The 12,155-nt window shown below is 46.0% G+C and overlaps 1 protein-coding gene across 7 annotated transcripts in view; it reads left to right on the top strand.

The window, feature by feature from the left end:
- The window catches only part of stxbp4 (syntaxin binding protein 4), a 184,824-nt gene that overhangs the window by 122,531 nt on the left and 50,138 nt on the right, over positions 1–12,155 (top strand). For all 7 annotated transcript variants that reach the window (XM_080209276.1, XM_080209277.1, XM_080209278.1 and 4 more), the window contains 2 exons: positions 2,013–2,129; positions 4,351–4,400. In XM_080209276.1, coding sequence (XP_080065402.1) covers positions 2,013–2,129; positions 4,351–4,400 — 167 coding nt within the window. The remainder of the gene's footprint in view (positions 1–2,012; positions 2,130–4,350; positions 4,401–12,155) is intronic.

A 12,155-nucleotide genomic window follows, 5' to 3' on the forward strand; every position in this document is an offset into this window, starting at 1 on the left:
CAATCTTGTTTCATTGATTTTCCTGCGGGTGTCAGCGACAGGACCCGTGTTCACTCCACGTCATTCCCCAGGGCGCGTGTGACAGGTTGGTCTGCGGCCCTGGATTCCAGCTGCATACCTGCTGTTGGCACCTGGAATTCTGAAGCAGATGACTGATGCATGGGGTGGGTAAGATTCAAACAGGCTGCTGTGAGACTGGAGTCACGTATCAGCCCAGGCCAGATATGGGTGGCAGGATCCCTTCCCTGAAGGGCATAAGTTCATAAGATACAGTAGAATTTGGCCATTCGGCCCATTGAGTCCGCTTCGCCATTCAATCATGGCTAATGTGCTCCTCATCCCCATTTTCCTGCCTTCTCCCCATAACCCTGTAAAAATCTGTCTAACACCTCCTTAAATTTACTCACTGTCCCAGCATCCACCGCACTTTGGGGTTGCGAATTCCACAGATCCAAGGGCACCAGTGACCTGTTGGGTTTTAGGCAGACGGGTCCCTTTTCACTGAAGTCTGCTTCTCCGGGATTTTTTGAGGGGCAGCATTGCTTCCTCGTTCTGTCTCCCAGCGCAGGCTGCCAATGTGGTGGGAGTGCAAAGTGGACATTCCAGTGACAAAGTCAGGATGTTTTGTCTCTAGGTTTTAATGACCAAATTATCAAAAAGCAATGTCTTAAATCCGTGCCTGATTGTGCAATCAACTGTTCCTTCCAAGGAGTTTTTACACTGGAAATTAGAGCGACATCAGTGTAAAAATGACTCTCATTCCACTTGTGGCAATTGCCATTGAGGCTGAGTGGCTGATGGCAGTATGAAGGTACACACACACATAAACACACACACACATAAACACACACACACACACACACATAAACACACACACACACACACATAAACACACACACACACACACACACACACATACACACACACACATAAACACACACACACACACACATAAACACACACACACACACACACACATACAGGCACACACATACACACACGCACACACACACACATACACACACACACACACACGCAAACATAGATGCTATAGAAAGGATGCTACTGGGACTTGATGGTTTGAGTTATAAGGAGAGGCTGAATAGACTGGGACATTTTTCCCAAAGCATTGAATGTTTAGGGGTGATCTTATAGAGGTCTATAAGATAATGAGGGGCATAGATCAGCTAGATAGTCAATACCTTTTCCCAAAGGTAGGGGAGTCTAAAACTAGATGGGAGAGGTTTAAGGTGAGAGGGGAGAACTACAGAAGGGTCCAGAGGGGCACTTTTTTCACACAGAGGGTGGTGAGTGTCTAGAACAAGCTGTCAGAGGTAGAAGTAGAGGTGGGTACAATTTTGTCTTTTGAAAAGCATTTGGGCAATTACATGGGTACAATGGGACATGGGCCAAACGCATAGTGATTCCAAAAAAGGGCGCCGTGGACAAGTTGGGCTGAATGGCCTGTTTCCAAGCTGTAAACCTCTATGACTCTGTGGCATGTATTAGTTAGCTTGCTGTTCCGCTGTGATGGTAGGAAGCTATTACAAAGTTCAACACAACATTTCTGAGTTAGATGGCACAGTTTCTAGAAACTGTTTCTGAATGAATTTCATTCAATCATTACTCTGCCATTTTATTCCCATCACCCTCCCCTCCCCCTCACCCCCCTCTCTCCCCCACTCCCTCTCCCCACTTCCACCTCCCTCCCCACCTCCACAACTCCTTCCCATCTCCACCCCCCCTCTCCACACCTCCACCCCCTCCCCATCTCCCACCTCCCCCCCCCCCTCCCCCCACCCACCCACCTTTCCCACCTCCACTCCCCCTCCAAGGCAACAACACTCACTAGTTGGATTTGGACATGGAGAGTGGTTATTTGGTGGGTTGTTGGAGCCTCCTAGAACAGAGATTTCCAAATGGGCTTTGACATGTGCGTTTTACAGGTGTACAGGAAACTATAGCTGTAACAGTGCAGACGATGATGGTTTTAATAGGTGCCCTTTCTACAGGATGACACCCAGGACCTGAGGAAGAGAATTGCTGTCCTCGATTGCCAGTTACGGAAGTCTGAGATTGCGAGGAAGACCTTTGAGGTGTCCACTGAAAAGCTTCTGCAGTTTGTAGAGGTACAGCGCGTACATAAAAAACTGGGATATCCCTATAGACAAACCAGGGATATTATTATATTCAGACCAGGAATCTCCTTACATACGTAGCCTGTGATATTATTCTAGACAGATATAATTATGTCCTTATTTACAAACCAAGGGAAATGCCAGCCAATTTACATTGGAACTGCCCAGTATGTCCATCCCAGGATGTGTGCATCTCATTCAACATCAAGGCCTTTTTATTTTTAAAATCTTGAATCATTTTCTCATATTCTATTCCAACGTTTTCAAAACTGCCGTCTTCCAGCCCCTTCCCTGGCCCCTGCGCGGCGCCTCCACTCCCCCCTTCCACGCCCACCCCCAACTCTTCATTGCCCCAGACTCCTCCTTCCCTCGCTCCTCCTCGGTAACCACCCCCCACTTTCCTGTCTGGCCTCTTGCTGGGCCTTACTGTTCAGTTCCAGAGCCTTTATCACTCAGTTATCAGCTAATATGTTTTCTATCTATTTAATTTGTAAAAGTGGTTCCGTTGGTGATGTTTGAGGGGAAGCTGGAGAAACACACAAGGGAGAGAAGAATACAGAGAAATCTCCTCCATTCTCTGCTTGCTGAATTTGCTGTTTTGGTTATTTTTTTGCTGGGTGAAATCTGCTTGATTTTTGGCAGGTCTGGAGTTGTGAATAAATTTCTACCTCACTCTGTGGTATTGCTGGAGTCACGTATCCAATCCTGGACCTTAGAGATGCGGGAAAGATTTGGAGAATGATTCCAAGGACATGGGAATACAGTTATGTGGGTAGATTGTAGAAACTAGGGCTTTCCCTTGGAGAAGGTTGAGAGAAGATTTGATGGAGGTATTCGAATTCCTGAGGGGTGTGGAGAGGGCAAAAAGAACCTGTTCACATTGGCAGAAGACTTGACCACAAGACCATAAGATGCAGGAGCAGAATTAGGCCATTCGGCCCATCGAGACTATTCCGTTGTTCAATCATGGCTGATACGATTCTCCTGTCTTCTCCCCATAACCCTTGATACTCTTGTTGATCAAGAACTTATCTAGGGCGGCATGGTGGCACAGTGGTTAGCACTGCTGCCTCACAGCACCAGGGACCTGGGTTCAATTCCAGTCTTGGGTCACTGTCTGTGTGGAGTTTGCATGTCCTCCCCATGTCTGCATGGAGTTTCCTCCGGGTGCTCCAATTTCCTCCCACAGTCCAAAGATGTGTGGGTTAGGTTGATTGGCCGTGCTAAATTGCCCCATAGTGTCCCAAGATGCATAGGTTAGAAGGTTTAGCAGTGTAATGTATGGAGTTAGGTTCTGGGGTGGGATTGTTGACAGTGCAGAATTGGTGGGCCGTACGGCCTCCTTCTGCACTGTAGGGATTCTCGATTCTATACCTGTCTTAAAGACACTCAGTGACCTAGCCTTCACAGCCCTCTGTGGCAACGAGTTCCACAGATTCAAGAACCAGAGGACACTGATTTAAGGTGATTGGCACATGAAGCAAGAGTGACGCAGGAGAAATCTCTTGATGAGGCGAGTGGTTCATAAGAACATAAGAAATAGGAGCAGGAGTAGGCCATCTAGCCCTTCGAGCCTGCCCCGCCATTCAATAAGATCATGGCTGATCTGTTGTGGCTCAGTTCCACTTTCCCGCCCTCTCCCCATAACCCTTAATCCCCTCTCTTATCAAGAACCCATCAACCCGCTTCTTAAAAATATTTAGCGAGGCAGCCTCCACCACTTCAACGGGCAGAGAATTCCAGAGATTCACCACCCTTTGAGTGAAGAAGTTCCTCCTCAACTCCGTTCTAAACCGCCTCCCCTTTATCTTGAGGCTGGTTCGGATCTGGAATGGGCTGCCTGAAAGTGTGGTGGAGGCAGATTCAACTGTGGCTTTCAAACGGGGATTGGATAAAGGCAAGAAGAGAAATAAGCATTGCAGGACAACGGGGAGAGGGAGGGCTAGTGAGACGAGCTGAGTTGCTCTTGTAGAGAGCTAGCACAGACAGGATGGGCTGACTGGCCTCCTCTGTGATTCAAAGGAAGAATGTGTTGATGAGATGGACAGGGTGATTGGGGAGGCTCCTACACACCACAAACACTGAGGGGAAATAGGCTGCATATTTGAGCGCCGGGTGTCCTGTATTGCTCAATGTGACATTGTACCATTGTAGAACGCTGTCGAACTACCCGAATGCTGATTGGAACATATGTCTCTGTATTTATCTCCAGGTGGTGCATGAGGTTTTCACTGAGTCTCCAGCTGCTTTAACTAACGTCAGGTATGTGAACATAATAAAATGACCAAAGGTAACCAACCATGTGTTAAAATGGGAACGTAGCCAGCACTTTGATAATCCAGGAGGAGGGATGAGTGAAAATTCAGATCTAGACCATTAAGGAGTGAGGAAGGAGAGATGGGCAGGGTTCAGAGTCATTGTGGGTCTGGCTTCCAGTCCTTTTCCTTGTTGGCACAGGCTGTCACTTTGAGGATTTGTCTCGAAGGAAATGAGAGAGAGATGTGGGCTGAAGTGGTTCAGATTGCATTAGTGCTTCCATCAAAACCACAGCCAGAGAAATCTCGTACAAACTCATTAATGTGCCTGTTACTAATATCACGCAGTGCAAATCCCACTTAATAATTGCAGACAGAAATGACATTACACAGAATATGCTAAGAAACTAAATTACTTTATGATTTTTATTTTACGTTGAAACAAAAAGCTTTCTGAGTCGGTGATATACTGTGCATTTTCTGTGACTGTGTCAGCTGTAGTTCAGTGGCTAGCAATCTCACCTCTGCGGCAGGAGGCTCCGGCTACAAGCTCCTGACCAGGGATTTAAGTACATTGTCCAGCCTGACATTCCAGTACAGTACTGACGGAGAGCTGCACAGTCAGAAGTGCCATCTTTCTATTGCAGCATTAAATCAGGGTCCTGCCTGCCTCCCAGAGGAATGTGAAAGATCCCAAGTCTCTGGATAAAGAGCAGAACAGGTCTCCCCAGTGTCCTCACCAATATTTACCCCTCAACTAACAGCACTAAAGCTGAAGATAAAAGCAGAATACTGCGGATGCTGGAATCTGAAGCAGAAACAGAAAATGCTGGAAAATCTCAGCAAGTCTGACAGCATCTGTGGAGAGAGAATAGAGCCAATGTTTCGAGTCTGGGTGACCCCTTGTCAGAGCTGAGAGCAGTGGCAGAGTGGTTAGCACTGCCGCCTCACAGCGCCAGGGACTCGGGTTCCTTGAGTCACTGTCTGTGCAGGAAAATGGGATTAGTGCGCCTTTAGTGGTGGTTACTGTTGGTATAGACATGATGGGCCAAAGGGCCTTTACTGCACTGTATGACTCTATTGCCTTCCTTACATTACATGGAGCTGCTGGCGTTGGACTGGGGTGGGCACAGTAAGAAGTCTCACAACACCGGATTAAAGTCCAGCGGGTTTATTTGGAATCACGAGCTTTCGGAGCACCGCTCCTTCGTCAGGTGAGTGGAGACTTGGGTTTCACAAAGACAGCAGATAGAGACAAAGACTCAATTCCAAGATAATGGTTGGAATGCGAGTCTTTACAGGCACAGCGTGTCGGTCTTCAAGACAGAATCACAGAGCAGAAACTGATAGCCAAGTTCCGCACGCATAAGGACGGCCTCAACCGGGATCTTGGGTTCATGTCACTCTATCTGTAACCCCCACCATTTGGCCTGGGTTTGCAATATCCTATTAACTGTCCTGACTTGAGACAATTCACACCTTTTTAACCTGTACTTAACCCTTTCTCCACTCACATTGTCTGTAAAGAATTAATTACCTGTAAAGACTCGCATTCCAACCATGATCTTGTAAATCGAGTCTGTGTCTATATATGCCAAGTTTGTGAACACAACCATCCACTCACCTGATGAAAGAGCAGCACTCTGAAAGCTTGTGATACCAAATAAATCTGTTGGGCTTTAACCTGGTGTTGTGAGGCTGCTTACGGTGCCCTACATCACAATAGTGGCTATCCTTCAAAAGTACTTGATCGACTGAAATGCTTTGTGATGTCCTGAGATGGTGAAAGGTGCTAAACTTGTTTAATGTGCACCCCTTGACTTGTATTTCCTCTCGGTCAAATCTTAACCACCAATTTCAGTGTGTAATACCCTGGAACCTGTTCCCTGCCTCATGTGTCAACTGGTACCTTACAAATTGAGTGGTAAAAGCAGCACAGGTTCGAGCACAGGTCTGTGCTGAGTCAGATGATCTAATTTAGCCTGCGTCTTGGGGATAGGGAGAAGATCAGGCTGGGATTCCTGCTCTTGAGTATTATCTAATGTCCATTGGAATGCCTGTCTGATGATCTCCCTTTGTTGTATAGTGTCCTTACGCTCATTGGTAAACTGAGACACAAAGAATGGCTGTGGGTGGAATTTTTCTGTTCCGCATGCCAGGGGAATTGTAGCAGGTGAGACATGGACCATGTAAAGGTCCGCTGACCTTGGGCGGGATTTTCCAGCTTTGTGGTGAGCGCAGCTGGAAAATCCCACCCTATATGAGCAAGATGTCCAATGCCTCTGACATCCCTGCAATGGACACTGGGAAAGAAAGTTAGAAAACCAGGCAGAATGGGAATGCACAACATCTGATTTCCCCTTTTGGGAAATCCTGAACATCTTGTTAATTAGTGTCCAAGTTAAACCGTTGTCTGTTCTCTAATTGAATTGTATACTATGACAGCATGCTAAATGACCTTTTTTGTCATCTGGGATTCCAGATTTGTTTGAATTGACAATGCTGTACATTAACACAATCAGATCAATCATAGTGTTAGAGTGAGGGGCAGGAAATTCAGAGGGGATTTGAGAAAACACTTTCTCACTCAGAGGGTGGTGGGAATCTGGAATGCGCTTCCTGGGAAGGTAGTGAAGGCCAGAAACCTCATAACCTTTAAAAAATATTTGGATGAGCACTTGAAATATCAGAACATTCAAGGATATGGGAGAAGTGGAGCGATATGATGGCACAGCAGTTAGCGCTGCTGCCTCATAGCGCCAGGGAGCGGGGTTCAATTCCCAGCTCAGGTCACTGTCTGTGTGGAGTCTGCACCTTCTCCCCATGTCTGCATGGGTTTCCTCCGGTTTCCTCCCACACTCTAAAGATATGCAGGTTGGGTGGATTGGACATGCTAAATTGCCCCTTAGTGTCAAGAGGACTGGCTGGGGTAAATGTCTGAGGTTATGGGTTTAAAGGAATATGTCCTTGGTGGGATTGCTGTCAGTTCAAACTCAATGGGCCGAATGACCTCCTTTTGCACTGTAGGGATTCTACGTGCAGGCAATGGGATTAGTGTACCTTCAGTGATAGTTATTGTCGGTACAGACTCAATGGGCTGAATGAGTCTGTGATTCTACGGTCGAAATGTTAGTCACGCCATTGGGATTTCCCCTTCCTGCTGCAGTGAATGGAGATTTCACCGGGTGCCAAATTCTCTGACCTTGCTGCAGTGGGAGTGTGCCATGAGCAGCCGGTAAGATCACGCCCAATGACTCTATTGGAACTTTAAAGAGGAAACCTCCCCTGTTGAGTTGCCTCTTGATCTTTCTCGTACTGGAGGGCCCTGCCGTTCTCCCCTGTTACTCTGCCTCATACTGTCACCTTGAGGCTGTCTAGTGGATTTGAGGTGCAGTTTCTGCATTAGTGAACTAAAGCTGGTCACTCCAACCTATCATGCACAGAGCCAAGTGTTGATGTTCTATCATTCTGGTTATAAATCATTCATTTGCACAGGAGAGTGGGAATTTATTGAGTTCCATCAGATTAACATTTTATATTGAATGTTTAATGAGCTCCTCGACAAATAGCTATATTGAGCTGGCGACTGAGAATGCCGTTCTGACTGTGTGTGTCCAGCCATCTGACAGGTATGATTGCTTGTGTATAAGGTGGCTCCTTTTGCTGGATAGACAGATCACTGCTCAAGTCTGTCTCTGTTCTTTATTCCAGAATGCTACACTGGAAAAAGAGGTGTTGCATTTTGCTATATCTTTCTTAACTTCAGTTTGCCCAGAAGTTCTTAACAGTCAATGAAGTATTTTAGAAGTGCATTTACTGTTTAGTTTATTTAATAGTATCATAAGCAGGCAAACATTAACACTGCAATGAAGTTACTGTGAAAATCCCCTAGTCGCCACACTCCAGTGCCTGTTCAGGTATGCTGAGGGAGAAATTAGAATGGCCAATCCACCTAATCAACACGTCTTTCAGACTATGGGAGGAAAATGGGGCGCCAGGAGGAAACCCACGCAGACACGGGGAGAAAGTGCAAACTCCGCACAATCCAGGAATCGAGCCCAGGTGCCTGGCGTTGTGTGGCAGCAGTGCTAACCACCGTGCCCCTGTAGCAAACATGGCAGACAACTTGGACAGATCAAACTCCCACAAACAGCACTGTGATAATAGCTAGATAATCTGATTCTAGTTATATTTGTTGAGGGATAAATATTGGCTCTGGGACACTGAGGATACCTTTTTTTAAAACAGTAGCCAGATATCTTTGACACCCACTTAAGAGGAAGGCAGAGTCTTGTTTTAACATCTCCTCCAAAACAGTGCAGCACTCCCTCAGTATGGCACTGCTTCTGGTGTACAGACTTCCCGAGTTTCATAACCTGTTGAGTGAAGAAATTTCTGCTGTCCTTGAGCAAGAGGTCAGCAAGAGCACACCCTCCACCTTGGTTCATCAACCTTGGATGAACGTGTATCTGAGGTCACCATCACAGATGTCAGAGCAGCTTTCTCACAGGTCAACCCATGGAAAGTGACTGGCCTGGATTAAACTCAGATCCTACTTGGATCAGCTGGCGGGGGTATCCACAGACATCTTCAACTTTTTTTTACAACAATCTGAGGTCCCTCCCTGCTCCAAGAAGATAACCATCATCCCGGTACCTAAGAAAAGCCAGGCAGTGTGCCTAAATGACTATCAGCCGGTGGCTTTGACATCCATCATTATGAAGTGTTCCAAAAGGCTACTCACGGCACAAATCAATTCCAGCCTCCTGGACTACCTGGATCCACTACAGTTTGCCTTCCGCCACAACAGCTCTACAGCAGCTGCCATCTCTCTAGTCCTACACTCAACCTTGGAACACCTAGACAACAAGGATGTATGTTAATACATGTGACAATAATAAATCAAATCAAATCAAATGAGCCAGGAGGTGCAGAGGTCTGGGGAGACCTGTATTATCTTGTTTATTGATACCTAGGAAAGACATACTTGCCCCAGAGGGAGTGCAATGAAGACCCAAAGATGTGCGGGTTAGGTTGATTGGACATGCTAAAAATTGTCCCTTAGTACCCTGTGATGTGTACGTTAGAGGGGTAAATGTATAGGGATATGGGAGTAGGGCCTGGGTGGGATTGTAGTTGGTGCACTCGATGGGCCAAATGGCCTTTTTCTGCACTGTAGGGTTTCTATGATTCTGTGATTCTAAGGACACCTATGTCAGATTCCTATTTATTGACAACAGCTTAGCCTTCAACACCATTATTCCTACAAAACTCCTCTCCAAACTCTGTGGCCTTGGCTTCGGCTCCTCCCTCTGTGACTGGATCCTGAACTTCTTAACCCACAGACCACAGTCAGTAAGGATAGGCAATGACACCTCCACCACGATCAGCCTCAACACCGGTGCCCCACAAGGCTGTGTTCTCAGCCCCCTGCTATACCCCTTATACCCTATGACTGTGGCCAAATTCCACTCCAACTCGATTTTCAAGTTTGCTGCCAACACCACCATAGTGGGCCAGATCTCAAACAATGATGAGACAGAGTACAAGAATGAGATAGAGAATCTGGTGGACTGGCGCGACGCCAATAATCTCTCCCTCAATGTCAACAAAACAAAGGAGATTGTCATCGACTTTAGGAAGCATAAAGGAGAACATGCCTCTGTCTACATCAATGGGGACAAATTAGAAAGAGTCAAGAGCATCAAGCTTTTTGGTGTCCAGATCAACAACAACTTGTCCTGGTCCCCCCGTGCCAACACTATAGTGAAGAAAATCCCACCAACACCTTTACTTTCTCAGAAGACTAAGGAAATTTGGCATGTCAGCTACAACTCTCACCAACTTTCACAGATGCACCGTAGAAAGCATTCTTTCTGGTTGTATCACAGCTTGGTATGGGCCCCTGCTCTGCCCAAGACTGCAAGGAACTACAAAAGGTTATGAATAAAGCCCAATCCATCACACAAACCAGCCACCCATCCATTGATTCTGTCTAAACTTCCCACTGCCTCGGCAAAGCAGCCAGTATAATTAAGGACTCCTCATGCCCCGGACATTCTCTCTTCCACCTTTTTCCATCGAGAAAAAGAATCAAAAGTCTGAGGTCACGTACCAACCAACTCAAGAACAGCTTCTTCTCTGCTGCTCTCAGACTTTTGAATGGACTTACCTTACATTAAGTTGATCTTTCTCTACACCCTGGCTATGACTGTAACACTACATTTTGCACTCTCTTGGTTTCCTTCTGTATGAACAATATGCTTTGTCTGTGTAGTGCGCAAGAAACAATACTTTTTACTGTATGCTAGTACATGTGACAATAATAAATCAAATCAAATCGCTAAATAGTCAACCGCTTATCCTGAGAACATGACCCCCTAAATTCTAAAATTTTCTCAGCACCTACCCTACCAGGTGACTTGAGAATTGTATATGTAACAATTAGATCAACTCTCATTACCCTAAACTCCAGGGATTAGAGCTAGTCTCCTCACAGGACAATCTCCCCATCTCAGGAAGCAGTCTGCTGGGTTTTCATTGCACTCCCTCTGGGTCAAGTATGTTTTTCCTAGGTATCGATAAACGAGATAATAAAGGTCTCCCAGACCTCTGCACCTCCTGGCTCATTTGATTTGATTTGATTTGATTTGATTTATTATTGTCACTTGTATTAACACTCAACTTCTTCCCTCTGCTATCAAACTTTCGAATGGGCCTGCCTTGCAGTTAATTGATCTCTCTCTGCACGCTAGCTATGACTGTAACACTATATTCTGCACTCTCTTGTTTCCTTCTCTCATCAACAATTCTCACCATTCCACCTTTAGCTCTGGGACTCCTGATGACTGTTATTCCATCTCTAAAACTCTCTGCTTTCTGTTAATCTCAGGGGGTTTCTATTCATTTGTGGGACATGGGCATCACTGGCTGGGCCAGCGTTTATTGCCCATCCCTAATTGTCTGAAGGTAGTTGAGAGTCAACCACATTGCTGTGGCTCTGGAGTCACATGTAGACCAGACCAGGAAAAGATGGCAGATTCCGTTCCCTAATGGATATTAATGAGTTTTTCCAACAATCGACAATGGTTTCATGGTCATCAGTAGATTCTTAATTCCAGATATTTTTTCTTGAATTCAAATTCCACCACCTGCCGTGTTGGGATTTGAACCCGGCTCCCCAGTACATTAGCTGAGTTTCTGGATTAATAGTCTAGTGATAGCACCTCTGGGCTATCACTTCCCCTAAGAGACATCAGCAATATAATTCTGAATTCATATTTCGCAGAGGGGGTGCAACTTAATATTTTCAAGTTGTTGGTTGTTTACCCTCTGCTGCAAAGCTCTATTGTGCTTTTTAATCATTTAATCACTGCAGCCCTTCAGTATTGAGTCATACAGCACAGTAAAGGCCCTTCAGCCCATCAAGTCTAGACCGACAATATCTACCACTAAAGTCGCACTAATCCAATTTTCCAGCACTTGTCCCATGTCCTTGAATGTTCTGATATTTCAGGTGATCATCCAAACATTTTTTAACGTTTGTGATGCTTCCGGCCTCCTCTACCTTCCCAGGCGGTACATTCCAGATTCCCGTCACCCTCTGAGTGAAAAAGGTTTTTCTCAAATCCCCTCTGAATCTCCTTCCCCTCACTGTAAAACTATGCTGTGTCGTGAGCCCTATTGATTCTTCAACCTACACTTCCCGCTGCCTCGGCAAAGCAACCAGCATAATTAAGGATCCCACGCACCCCGGACATTC

The sequence above is a fragment of the Carcharhinus amblyrhynchos genome, chromosome 21, assembly GCF_965287045.1.
Source record: "Carcharhinus amblyrhynchos chromosome 21, sCarAmb.v2.hapA, whole genome shotgun sequence".
In the NCBI taxonomy this organism is placed as follows: domain Eukaryota; kingdom Metazoa; phylum Chordata; class Chondrichthyes; order Carcharhiniformes; family Carcharhinidae; genus Carcharhinus; species Carcharhinus amblyrhynchos.